The following is a 14,941-nucleotide window of genomic DNA, read 5'->3' as shown; positions in this document are numbered from 1 at the left end:
GTTTCTGTGGCTGGGAGCTATCAAGTGAATTAAAATACATTCACATAATTACAGAAGGCTGTTATTAGTTACAGTTTTCCAATTTTATTTTATTTCCACATTTTGGCAGTCAAGCATTCATCTTCTTGCACAACAATGAAGTTATTTTCGTCACTTTGCAAAATAAATGTGCTTTTTATTAATCTTTTCCACAGATGCAGTCAACTGATAAGAAATGAAGTGTTTCATTCCACACTATTGGCTAGTTTCAAGTGTTACTGAATTTAAAGTGCACATTTTCATCTTCTGGCATGTACGGCATTATGCCATAGTAAAGAATCAAACATGAGACACTGCAGTACTGGTACTCCAAGAAACTTGCATCCTGAAAAGTAACTGAAAAGCTTAATATCAGGTTAGGGCCTACTTCATTGTGAATTTGGACATATGAATGTGTCCTTTAAGTTGAATTATGCATTTTAGTACAGTTTACAAAATTCCTATGCTCTTGGAATATTCTCTGATGTCCTATTTATTTTATGACATCATGTATGATCTCTTAGTGGTATATGTGTAGAAACATATGGGCTTCCCACATCATCTTAGCCATTCACGTGCAATCATGCCTGGTTTCTGGTGCACTCTAGCAGCTGCTGTAACAACCCAAGTCTAAAAGGTCACGGGAAAATAATCTGAATGGTTCATCGAAAAGCATTAATTACAAAGAAAATTTTCTTATATGCAAAATAAACTATGTTACATGTGAGAACATGCAATGGATTTCTTAAATCACAGACCGTTTGACTCTCATTTAAAACTTAAAACTTAAGACCAGCCACATCAAAGAATAATTTCCAGCCCAGAAGACCAGACATTAATGTCACAGTTTAAAATTTTACTGACACATTTGTGTGATGCACCTGAAAGTGTAAGACATGCAAAAAAGACCAGTGTTGTCTGTGAAAGCTTAACTTTTCTTGTAGCTTATTAATCTTTAAGTCCAGCATTATATGTGAGAGCTTAGCTTTTCTTGTAGCTACACTATGTACATTAATTTAAATCATTGATTTTTCCTATTTGTATGTTCACACTACTTAACAGTGATGTTGCTATTGGCTGACTACATCATGTGTCCTATGCTCTGAATATTTGCTGTGTTTGGCTGACAAGATCATGTGACCTGAGCTGTGATTGGCTTACAATAGTGCACTGCAATCTCTGTTTCAATGCTTTGGAAACTAACGTGCTGTGTTTGATGGAATTCAAATTTATACTTTTGTAATACAAAAATATTCAGTGAACATGTTGCTGCACATCAAAGTTCTTTACAAAAAATGTTTTTTTTCCTCCTTGCCGAGTTTTGTTTTCTGAAGTGCTGGGAAGTTCTCAATGGTGTATAAAGCTTTTACCATTCAAAGGACTGATGTTTTTACAGCTTTGAGGGAAAGTAAACCATCACCTATCACAGAAAAGTGTATTTTCGTGTGGGAAAAAGTACATTTTTAACAGGGAGATATGGGAAAAATCCAGGAATTTTTTTTTTCTTTCCGGCATGTACACCCCGTATGTTGATTTTCCTCCCAGTACCAAAAGAATATTCCATATGTGGTATCTAAATGCTTTATCTCTTGTGTATCTGTTGCCGTATTTATTAGACAATGCACACCACAACCATTTGAAGTCTTCTTTCTTAAACTTATTGGGGTATATTTTGTGCTACATACATAAATAAATACATAAAGTTTACATGATAATCATTTGGGGTGCTTTGCAACAGTGTATTTAAACAGGCACCCGTAAACACTGATCCAAGTTGCATTAGTAATTTTACTTAATAATTATGAGGATACAGCTCCACTGCTTCAGATGTCTTGATAAATTAGGTCAGTAGCAAGAAAACTTAACATAGCTAAGAGCTCTCCTCACAACTTGTAGCTTCCTCTCATCACTGTACTGGTGTTCTTTTTTAAATTAAATGCAGCTTGAAGAGTTTTAGCAGCTCAGGAAAGTATTTATCACACATTCTTAAATAATTTTGGAAAACAGTGAAGTCAGCCTGTTTTGTAATAAAGCTCAAGAGAATTTCTTCCTTCAAAGAAACCATTTATGTGCAAACAGCTTTCTCTCATCATTTCCTGGCTTTGTTGTTCTGAACCACCAAGAAAAATGTGAGTTTTTGTATCATTTTTATATAAAGCTACATCCCAAGGAACACAAACTCTATGAACAATATCATAAACAATGAGCAGCCAGCAACTGGAATTGGGCACCACTGTGATGTCATCGGTCAGGCAGTGTGGAGGCTGCCACGAAAGTGGTCAGTTGGTTGGTCAGCCGACAAGTTAGTGCATGTGCAGGGCCCTTCAATTTCTTTGTGCCATTAACAACGAGTACAACTGAGAAAGGGAGGTGTGGGTTATAGTTGACAACCTCACATGAATGGCTAATAGTTGTCCTTAAATTGAAAAGAACAATGCAGTTGAGAATAAGTTTTGTTCAGAACATGCTCAAGCTTTTTTATGTGGTACAAATAAACCTAGGTCTTCAACTTTTGTTTTATGTTCCACTTGTGTATGACAAAGTAAGCTGAACTATGGGCTGAAAAGAAATGGAAATGGCAAACCCAAAAGTGGAGCTAATTGCGGACTATTATGAATTAGACTGTAGTACCAAAATTGATGGTGGACACAAGTTACACACTTCACTCTGCTATAAAAACAGTGCCATTATTTTCAAAAAAAAATTTCCAAAAATTTTTCTTCTATTTAATGCAAGAAACTTCTCTTTGATTTCCAATCTTGGGCATAAATTTATATTTGGACAATTACTATATGAGAAGTACATAACATATCTGACTTGGGCACACACGTTATTGCCACTGTACTTTCAATCTGTTTTTCATCACTGCAACAAAACTGTATGTGAAAGTAGGTGTGAATCCCCTTATTAAGTAAGTATTTGAGGTTGCATGCAAGCATCAACTTAGTTTTTTGGACCTTTTTAATTAAAAACATAAAAAATGACAGAACAAATTACTTCTAATGAAATTCCTCTGTCATCAGAGCAATTTGTCATCATGCTAGCTAAGTTAATCATGCATACACAAGCTCAGATAGACATGACTGAATCACAGAAAATTCTTTCCATTGTAGTATAGTTTGTTTATGATAGCCTGAGCAAGTTTTCAGGAGGATGGCGTGGGGAGTGAAGGATACAAAAAAAATGGCTCTTAGCACTATGGGACTTAACTTTAAGGTCATCAGTCCCCTAGAACTTAGAACTACTTAAACCTAACTAACCTAAGGACATCACACACATCCACACCTGAGACAGGATTCGAACCTGCGACTGTAGCGGTCGCGCGGTTCCAGACTATAGCACCTAGAACCACTCGGCCACCCCGACCGGCATGAAGGATACAAGTTCCGTCTATCAGAGCTCAACACAAGAAAGACAGCATTGGAAATGTGGAGTGAACAATCTGCTCTTTCCTCATGCAGTTCTGGTACTACATATTCTTACTGGTTTGGCACAACAGACACTTCATAGTGGCTATGTTACACACAGGCATTGTAGTTTAAAATTATCATTGTTGAATGGCTCCATCTGATCCAGAACTGGAGAGGCCTCATTCAGGACATTGTGAAGAAACTATGGATGTATTATTTGAACAAGCCAACAAAACATCTCTTACTGAAGAATAAATGGTACTAGCGTCAAACAAAATATCTGCCAAAAATAAGGAAATGTCTAATAAAATGGCTAATTTTGTCAAAAAAAGGACAAAATTAAAGGCAGTGTCAGTAACTCTTCCTAAGATGGGGCCATGTCCAAGAGGATACCAGTAGCTATTATAGTCTCAAGGGGATTCTAAAATATTTTTGTTGAACAGTGGCCAAAACCAATGGGATTTTGAAGGAAGTGGCCAATTTATCCAAACCCAAAATAAGATACACACCAGGAAACTTGAAAAACAACAGAAAGGCAGTCATTAGTGACTGACTTTGGAAAAAAAGTCTGATGCGAGAGGATCAGAAAATTGTTGAACTGATTAATATGAAATTTGACAGTTTGAATAACCAACAAACCCAAAAGTGTTTAGAATGGCAGGAAACACATCAGAAGGAACTGAAAGAAAATCTAGATAAGGTACTTAAAAATTATCTATTGGATTCAGGCAGCGATTCAGTGAAGATGTACCTTAAAACTTTGAAGAAGTCAGTCTCCATTGAACAGGGAAAATTAAAGAACGGGTGGATGGAATGCACGAAAGTGCCACAGAAAACCTAAATGAGGTGTGCACTTAAGTCTTGTAGAGTCTGGAGGATATAGAATACACATACCAATTGAAAATATAGTTATTACAAATGGCTGTATATATTTAACACCTGGTGATAATCAATCAAAATTACAGAGAATGTAAGAGCAATATTTTGGTTACTGCCCCTGCTGTAACTACTGTGGAATAGGCATTTGCCACACCCCCACCCCCCTACCCCATTTTGAAGTCTGAGAGGAGTAAGGGGGAAAATGTGGTTGCTGTATCCCTGTCCCTGTCCCCCTCCCCAAAATTCATTTAGAGATTTTGAGCTAGAAGCTTCCATATGAAAATGATTTTCAAGTAAACTGATTGCATCAAAATATTGTATGGTTAGAAAATAAAATCAATGAACTTCTAATCTGTTTAAATAACCTACAGCCAGCAAATCTTACATATGTAATGTATTTCTGAACATCTTTTGGCTACTTATGTAGGAATCTGCACTGTGACCGAGTCTGCTGATTTTGAATAATTTTGTGATACCTTCTCTTGACATTTTCTTTACTTGATGTGTCATTGTACAATTTCGACCTTAGTCCATTTCCATAAATCTAAAACAGAGGCATTATACATTGGATGCAGTGGTATCAGTTGTGAATTTAACATAAGGGATATCCTAAGATATGCTAGCAGCAGTTTAACTTGCTGCATATGGATGTGTGTATAATGTAGCATCCAGTTACTACAGGTTAAGTATGGAAAAAGGATGAGATGCCCCTTACATTCAGCATTGAAACTCACAGATTTTTAGTGATCATCATTCTGTAGCTTGTGTGTAGCAGCAGATTTTCATGCAAAGCTAATAATAAGAGTCACAATACACAGGCCTTCATTGGTAATTTTGAATTATTTATGAGACAACTTCATGCATTATTAGGCTGTTTAACTTCCAAATGGTATGTTGTAAAATTAAGTAGAGATTTAAATTTTGTAGAGTTACCTACACTAAAGCTGTAGTTGAGTCACTTGCCATTTTATACTATATACTTCACCTTATGTAATTCGCAACAATAGTCGTGGGAATCAGTATCATTGCTGTTTATAGGTGCATGAAGTTTCTAAAGTCATCAGGTAATTCCAAAAGTTAATTGTCTTTTAGGCTACGGTACCATGGTCCACTGCTGTTGCTCAATATCAGGTTGCATCATATAAATAAAAAGGGTTTGGGAAACTAAAACAGGTGTTTAGGAATTAGTGCAGTATTTGACAAAATTGAGACTGGAAATATGTACACAGGAACATTAGTTTTAAAGGCTTAATTAAATCTGTGCCATAGTCATATACTAAGCTGAAAACTGTTTTCCTAAGAAATTAACAGGTGGAAGCACATAAAATGCATCTAAACCCTTGTTTACAACGGAATGAGATGATCATGCAAAACTAAGAAAAGACTCTACTTAGCCCCATGACAGAGTTAAATCACATAACAAACTGTTCTTAAAACTTAAAACTCTAAGCATAGTCAACAATATTTTAAAAAATCTTCTCCAGCAAGAATGTGAGAACTATTTAATTAAAAAAAAAATAAATAAATAAATGAGACAGTAAAAATGAATCAGAAAAAGGAAGGAATTTCTTTAAATTTCAAAAATTTTAATGGTAGATGGTGAACTAATCAAAGTTTTTAGAGTATATAGCTTACAGTTTCTAAGAAAAGCATCCCAAAGCAAGTTTGATAAATGTTTAAGTTGATATGATTAAATCAGCAGAAAAATAATTGAATGTTGATCAGCTGTGCTTTGAAATTTATTGAGTTCTTTATGTTATGAATTTTTAAACAGTGGTTGTGTTCCAGGCAGACTTAAACATACTTTTGTCAAACAATTTCACAAAAAGGAGAGGAAATTTTAGTAGAAAATTAATAGCCCATTTCATTACTGCAGTAATTTGAAGTTTTCAAGAAACTTGTGTACTACAGAATGCACTGAGTATAGGAAAAATACTCAGTGGCAAAGAATTTGGATCTCAAAAAGGAATGTCAACTGAAAGGCTTCTTTCACCTTGACAGATGATATAATCAAATCAATTAATCAGAAATTATTACAATTGGGAATATTTTGTGACTTAGATAATGTTTTTCATTGTGTGATTTGTGATATCTTCACGAAAAACTTTAAATTTTATGGAATAGTAAAAAAAGTAATTTCACAATTTTTATCTTAAAAAGGAAACTGTGTTGATGACATAACAATAGGCACTCAGGAACTGAACTAATCAGGTGTACTGCAAGGTACAGTTTTAGGCCTTCTGTTCTTTCTGACATACAGAAATCATCCCTCACTTGCAGTTTCTGAAAATGGAAGTTTCTCTTTTATGCCAGTTTATGAATACCACAATAAAAAGTAGTATCAATCAATTTACTTTCAAGGCAGATAACTAAGTATGTGAAACATACAGTGGGTTCATGGCAAATGGTTCAGCATTGAATTTTGACAAGACTAATTACATGCAGTGTAGTACTACTGGTAGATCCCCAAAAGCAATAAAAACAGTGTACTCAGTGAAACACAAGAAATAGAAACTGTTAAGTGTTTTGGACTGTAGATAGTTCACAACCTCTATTAACCCATAGACTAAAATTACTGAAGCACCTTCATTCAGCTCCACTTGCACTGGGGCGATTATTACCATAACGTATTTAAAAATGAACTATTTCATTCTACATATTTCCATTAACCAATAAGAGAACTACACTAGCAAGGATAATGTTCAGAATACAGAAGTGTTTTATAAGAAATGTGTCTGGTGATATTCTCTCCTTAAAATAACTTTGTTGACTGACTTTTCAGCAAATTGAGTGATGGGACAGCTGTCAGTCAATCATAGTTCTTTCTCGGGCATCATATGATTGTTGTGTTGCCTGTTTTGTAGGTACATACCGAATCTTGTCTAGTGTGTCTGGCTTTGCATTGTCAATGTAGCCTCTGCACTTTAATCTGTCAAGCACAATGTAATTTTAATCAGGGTATAATTCTAGAAAATCTGGAAGAGGCCAATTTAAAAAATTTGGTACTTTGACAACTAATTCACTATATATATTCATTCATTAATATTTCCCTTTTCTCAAAAAGTATCATACTATGGACACACACACACACACACACACACACACACACACACACACACACACACTCACTCTCTCTCTCTCTCTCTCTCTCTCTCTCTCTCTCTCTCTGAGGGGGTTAACATTAATACAGAAAGGAGTGAGATACATGTATAATGGAACAGTGTTATTGTCCATAAGGGTAGTATGTTGTTGAGATCTAATTCACCCACTTAGTAAATTTTTTATTTAAATAATAAATACAGAATTGAATTATTGTTATAGAGTTTAAAAGATAAAACAAATCACTTATGCACAGTCTGAGCGTCCTTAACTTAATATTTGTATTATTTCAGAAAGTAGCAAAATATGCATAAGAAAAGAGGACACCATTACACTTGTAGGAGTCCCAGATTTTGCTCTTGTTGTTTCTGTTTGGGGAGCACTTGGCCTTCAAAATGAAATGTGATCTAGTCACAGCCTGCAGACAGCATTGTGATAGAGATGACAGATGGCATTGTTGCACTCCACTGTACTGTAGGCAGACTGAGTGGGAATATTTCTGCATTAAAAAGTTGTCTCTGGTAATTATTATCCATCATTCCAAGAATTACCAGGCTCAATTATGGGTTTGCAGCAATTGCTCAACTTTGTTTAAAGTATGTCAAACATGAGTAGCCTTATAATGTAGTTATCATATTTTTTTAACCAGAGAAATGAAGAATTTTCAGAAGCATTTTTTGGCACCACATCATCATCTCCACTGCAATTTGCAAGAAAGCTACACACTTTTTAATTGTCCTTAATGTAAAGACGAGCCAGATTTAGTACATCTTGTTCAGTGATCAAGTGTGTTTTGTTCAATAAATTATCACTTTACATATTGACTATCACTGTTTGATTACAATATCCCCTTCATCTATTCTAAATCTTTATTTCAAATGGAACAATGATGACTGTAACATCAGCCGTAGTAGCAGCAGTGTTTTCTTAAATTTAATGAGTCATAATATTGTGCTTTATTGATGGGTCGCTTTGCTACATCACTTACGTAAAATTCAACTGCATAAAGTCATTTTCTTACAGTTTCAAGAGCATAATTTCGTTATGCAAATGACAAGTATTAGTTACAAGTGAATGGTGAAATGTCTTACAGTACTGAAAGAAATTGATGAATATCTTGTCAGTTTAATTCTGATTCTTAAAAGCAAGTTTTCCTTTGCAAAATTGTAACTCAACTGTTCCAAGCTGAATTAACAGACTTAACTCTCAAAATTCATTGCCAGCCGTGACCATATATACAGTAAACAGAAGAATTAAATTTCAGGAGGAATTTCTGAAGGTGAGTTCAGTCACAGTTCCTGTTCCACCAGTAGATGCAGTCATTATGATTTGTGGGAAAGCAAAATCGAGGTGAACAGTGAAGTGCATCAAATACTTTCTTGCTAGCTACAGCACCCAATGGTTTGTCTGCCAAATGCCTCAGAAGAAGTTTGATAGCCAAATTAAATTTCAGTTAGGTAAAAACACAGTCATGATTAGTGATGCTGAGGGAATTAGATTAGGAAATGAGACACTTAAAGTAGTAAAGGAGTTTTGCTATTTGGGGAGCAAAATAACCGATGATGGTCGAAGTAGAGAGGATATAAAATGTAGACTGGCAATGGCAAGGAAAGCGTTTCTGAAGAAGAGAAATTTGTTAAAATCGAGTATAGATTTAAGTGTCAGGAAGTCATTTCTGAAAGTATTTGTATGGAGTGTAGCCATGTATGGTAGTGAAACATGGACGATAAATAGTTTGGACAAGAAGAGAATAGAAGCTTTCGAAATGTGGTGCTACAGAAGAATGCTGAAGATTAGATGGGTAGATCACATAAGTAATGAGGAAGTATTGAATAGGATTGGGGAGAAGAGAAGTTTGTGGCACAACTTGACCAGGAGAAGGGATCGGTTGGTAGGACATGTTCTGAGGCAGCGTGGAGGGTAAAAATCGTAGAGGGAGACCAAGAGATGAATACACTAAGCAGATCCAGAAGGATGTTGGTTGCAGTAGGTACTGGGAGATGAAGAAGCTCGCACAGGATAGAGTAGCATGGAGAGCTGCATCAAACCAGTCTCAGGACTGAAGACCACAACAACAACAACAACAACAACAACAACATGATTAGTTACAGAGTGCTTTGTAATGAAGTGTAATGTTCAAAGCGCAAATATTGTTGTTGTTTGGTTTCATTATTAACTTTTAGATGCTACATCAGGCAGATGAAATAGTAGCCAATATAAAACAGAATGAATATAATTAAAGTCTGAAGTAATTTTAAACTTACACTACTTCAACTTTTACTGACTGTCCCAGAAGGACTTCAGCTTTGCTAACTACACTTAAGTCTACATCTAGACCTATTATTACAACACTGTTCTACATTGCCCTCACCATTATATGCATGTCTCAGCAATTCTCGAGTTTATGCATACCAATATGGGTGGCCATTGCACTTTTTTTTTTTTTTAAAAAAATAGTGTTTCTTAATTACACTTTAATCATGTTAACATTTTCTGCTAAGGAGTTAACATTTCTTGTTAGTATTCATCATTGCTCTCCTGATCTTTTGTTCTTACTGTGACATTCAGAACATCCACCTCTTCTTAAAAACTTGTAATGTTTCAGAGTAGGACAACGTTTACTGTGTCTACCAATAGCAAGTATAACCACTTTTTTAATTGATAATATCTGAAATAATTAATGGCACTGAAAACTTTTAATAATTAAAAAAACAACTAAACAAAAGACTCAGCGATCTCACTTAGAAGAAGGCTACATGAGCTGAGAAACTCAAACATGATAATCATCTCTGTTCAACATCGACATATCATGCCAATCTTGTTGAGTGTAAATAAAGAAGTGTAAATAAACAGATCTTAAATATGTGCAGGAGATAAAAAAGTTACTTTTCTTGCATTATAATGTACAGGGTTTAGGAAACAAAATAGATGCTTTTGAATCATTTATCACAGGACTATCCCCACATGTGGTAATAATTACAGAACACCAGAAAACAGTGGACAACATTCAATATTGCAAATTAGAAGGCTACAACCTAGCTACATTCTACTGCAGAACACACGATAAAGGTGGTGGTGTTGTCATCTACTCAAGAAGTTCATAACCACCATGGAAAAAGTGCTATGGGGGAACAGTTTCTGTGATGATGAAGATTTTGAAAATGCAATTATTAAAGTCACCATACCTTTCTATGTCATAGGTGTATAAAGATCCCCCTGTGAAAGCTTTGATGTTTTTCTGAAATCACTTGATTAAGTTTTAAGTAAATTAATGTCAGGCTGTAGAAGTGTAAACCTTATACTGGGAGATCTGAACATTAACACTTTACATGATGGTCAGGAAAGCAAATGTTTTATAGATTGTATCCTGTGATATGGAGCTAAAGATCTTCTTGGACTAGTACCCACCAGAATAGCTGACACACATAGTAGTTTGACTGATCATGTTATCACAAATTATAACCACATCATCTCAACAGACTAATAAATGGTCACCTCTCAGATCATTTAGGCCAAACACTAGTGCTAAAATGTAATACCAAATTCAAACCAAGAAAAATGTACAAACACAGGCAAATAATATATGCAAACAACTTGCTACACTAAGACATGGTTTAAGCCAGGAATCATGGGAATCAGCTGTGACTACCATTCAGGTCAACAATGAATGGAACATGTTCATGGAAATTATGACTGAGCACTTAAATAGAGCCATATCATTAAAAAAAGTTAATATCCAGAAAAATCAGCCTCCAAAATCAAAACCTGTGCCAAAGATTGTAAAACAAAATATCTGAAAGAAAAAAAAATGGAGAACATGTATAGCTTACAGACTGACTAACTTAGAGTTACATAAAGAACTCTACAAGCAGTACAAATACGAGTACCACAGAGAAGTCAGGAGATTAAAATCACAAAGAATCAGCCAACAGATACGAGGCCCAGATAATATTTCGAAGACTTGCTGGTCAATTGTAAATAAAACCAGAAACAATGAAACAGAAAATAAAATTAATAATGTACAATTAACTGTGAACAATGAAGATATCTCTGATCCTTTTCTAGATAGCAATATTTTTAATAATTACTTCATCGATACTGTCGAAAATGATTTCCCTATGAAACAGGATATACAGCACTCATTTGAGTCCTGTAACAAACAGAACTGCAGTACATTACCCGCAGTAAGCACATATGACGTTCTGCAGCTTATGATAACCTCACAAACAAAAAATCAGCAGGATTACATGAAATTTCTCCATATCTATTGAATAAATCCAAACATGAATTAATGAAACCACTATTTCATATAATAAACTGTGTTCTTGAAGACGTTTTGTTCCCTGACAAGTTGAAACTGTCTGTAGTGAAACCAATACACAAAAAGGAGGGAAATAAAGCATGAACAGAACTACAGACCAATTGCTTTAATCTCAACTTTCAGCAAACTGACAGATAAAATAATATTTAAAAAAATCTTAGAACATTACAACAATGCCGACATATTAAGTGATTTCCAGCATGATTTCAGAAGAGGTCGAAGTGCCGTGTCAGTAGCAGTACAATTTGTCCATTATGTATGATACTTGAGAAAATACATGAAAAATCCTAAGCAGCAGGAGTATTCCTGGCCCTCTGAAGGGCTTTCTATAGAGTACATCGTGATGTGCTCTTACCAAAAACTGCAAAGAGTGGTGTCACTGGAAAACTTATACAATTGCTAGAAAAATATTTAAAGGGTTGACAACAGTGCACAGAGATTATGTACTCTAATGGAGAAATATTGGTGAGGAGAATGTCAAGTATAAGAAATACACATTTTGGTGTTTCTCAGGGCTCCATTTTCGGTCTAGTACTATTCATATGCTATGTAAATGATTACTCAAGTTATCTTGACAATAAGCAATTGATCACTATGTATGCAGATGATACATCTGGTGTCTGCTATGCAGACAATGAGTCCAGCCTAGTTGAACAGATACATAACTTTATTGAAAAGGCAAGAGCTAACTTTGAAAGAGAGTACCTAAAAGTGAACATAGAAAAAACTAATAATATTCATTTTAAACCAAGTATTCCAGACAGACAGAATACTATGGGTGATGAAATTCTACCAAAGACCTGTATAGATTTAAATTATTGGGTTTATGCATAGATGATCGACTTTCATGGAAGCAGCAAGCTGATTATGTCTGTAAAAAAATAACACCTAGTCTATAAGTATTTAGAAGATCATCATCGTATTTTAATTCTGAAACCCTAAGGACTTTGTATTATGGATTAGCGTGGTGAAAAGAGTTTTCATTCTGCAGAAGCGAGTCTTGAGGATCATAGCAAAAGTAACTCCAGGAACTTCTTGCAAACCTCTTTTCATTAGACACAATATTCTTATTGTTTGTGCCTTGTGTATACTAGAAACTATAATGCTAGTGAAAGAAGACACTAAGATCACAAAAAGAAACATGGATATTCACAACAGTGAAACTAGGCATAGAAAAGATTTTCATATGGTTAACATGAGATGAATTTTAACAGCAAAAATGCCTCTGTGTCAAAGGAGCTCTTTTTAATAACTTTGTCTCCAAATGAAGTTAAGACATTGATAGGGGACACTTAAAAAACGAGTCAGTCAGCGGCTTATCCAAAAATACACTTATAACTTGAATTTATCATGAATTAGAATGTAATAAGAAATAATGCAAACTTGTAAATACTTTATACTTAGTTGAAAACGCACATGTATGCAAAATTACGTATTACGAGCAATAAATTGAATGGAATTAAAATTATCGATGTATAAATCTTTCATCAGAATAACGCTAAGTAGCGCCTCAGGGAAATCAAAGAGGGTTAAACGCGGCTACTTAATGTTTCTAAATTCTACTATATACACCATGTGCGGGTACTGTTAGTTCCCTTGTCTTGTTCTTCGCGTTCTGATAAGTCTACGTAGCTGCGGCGTGCGATATAGCTGACATTTCCGTTTGATATGCTGCGGAAGGGATCAAGGCTCTTTTGTTAAACTGCAAGAAAAGTGACTATAGTTAATTGATACCGGACAGACTCACGTTGAAACTTATACTGAGATCTTGGTAGATTTTGTATTCAGTAACTCCGCAACAAATTATTATTACGAAAACCCGAAATTTAGTCGCCGTTACAGTGAAAATGTTTGTAGCTCTCCATCTGATACGTAGATATTACTAAACGTCGAGCATATACAGTAGATAACAACATCAATATCTTAACAGCAAATCGATGAAGGGCAGCTGCGACTGGCGCCCAACGTTCGAAAAAAGGTACGAAAACAATTATTACGTAATGAAAAGTGGTGTAATGCAACTGTTGTGACTGTGTTGAACAGCGAATGAAAACTTCCAAAATTATGTTTCATATTCTCCACAGCGACGACGTACGCGCTAGGACACAAGCGGATTGCGGGCGGAAGATAGCATCTGCGAGTGCGGCCGACAATGAGGCGTCGACCTCCGGGAACTACAAGTCGTCAGACGCTGTACGGAAGGTAGGAAATAATTTATCTGCGTTACTGCGGCTAGGGCTTGTACGTATGAAGACATTTTATTACTGGCTGAGCAGTACCTCATTGTGCTTCCTTTTGATTTTTAATTGCATGTGTAAATGAGCAAGCCCGTGAAGCAGAAACTGTATAAGTAGTTATAGTTGTATTTTATTTATTGTGTATTATTATTATTTTGATGTTATTCTCAGGGTGTATATTGATAATAACGCAACAGGGATACCATTTCAGATCGAATCTAGATACAAGTTTAGGGACTTTAGAGAGAGAAGATACGAGCGAAGATGAAAACCATGTGGAAACATTAGATGTTAATAGGACAGAGGATTTGTTGGAACCTGAAATGTCACACATGCGTAGAACTAGTTTGGTAAAGAGTAATGACCATACCGAAAGTGACGAGTTTGAATCTGTAGGAAACTGAAGTCAGTATGCTATCTGGAGATATCAGTATCAATTAGCTGTTTGATTTTCTAGTGAATAAATCAAATCAGGAACAATTAGAGGAAAAAAACAGAGTGAACTCAGAGAAATAGAGCTAAATAAACAATGTAATCTAAGAGACAAAGCCTTCAGAGAGGAAATTTTAGAGCAAGAGAAAAGACGCGAACTTGCGGAAAAAGCTTTTCGGGAGGAGATGTTAGAATAACAGAAACAACGAGATCATCAAGACCAAGAATTTAAGAAAGTTTTATTAAAGATTGTTAGAGCGGGCGTCATGGAACTTTGGCGGGTGAGGACTGGATGCGCTGTAGAACGGAAGTCACGTGATCTGGCGACCAATAGGAGTCAGTCAGCCGTAGGGACCGCCTGATTTAATGTCGTTGTGTGCAGAGCAAGTTTACGATTGGTTTTAGCATTGTGTGTGGTGCTTTTTCGGAAGTTATTGCAAGGCATCCTGGTAATATGAATGGCAACAGCAAATCTCACCCAGTATCACACAGGCAGGCGAGAGAAATAATATTTCGTGTGTATCAGTTCTTTAGACGGGAGCTGG

At 35.5% G+C, this 14,941-nt stretch overlaps 1 protein-coding gene across 2 annotated transcripts in view; it reads left to right on the top strand.

Moving 5' to 3' along the window:
• The window catches only part of LOC126190719 (uncharacterized), a 93,868-nt gene that overhangs the window by 64,392 nt on the left and 14,535 nt on the right, over positions 1 to 14,941 (top strand). For both annotated transcript variants that reach the window (XM_049931193.1, XM_049931194.1), the window contains exon 3: positions 13,812 to 13,929. In XM_049931193.1, the coding sequence (XP_049787150.1) occupies positions 13,812 to 13,929 (118 nt within the window). The remainder of the gene's footprint in view (positions 1 to 13,811; positions 13,930 to 14,941) is intronic.

The sequence above is a fragment of the Schistocerca cancellata genome, chromosome 6 (assembly GCF_023864275.1).
Source record: "Schistocerca cancellata isolate TAMUIC-IGC-003103 chromosome 6, iqSchCanc2.1, whole genome shotgun sequence".
NCBI classification, from domain to species: domain Eukaryota; kingdom Metazoa; phylum Arthropoda; class Insecta; order Orthoptera; family Acrididae; genus Schistocerca; species Schistocerca cancellata.
Note: the sequence above shows the minus strand (reverse complement) of the source record. Positions and strands in the feature narration are given on the sequence as shown.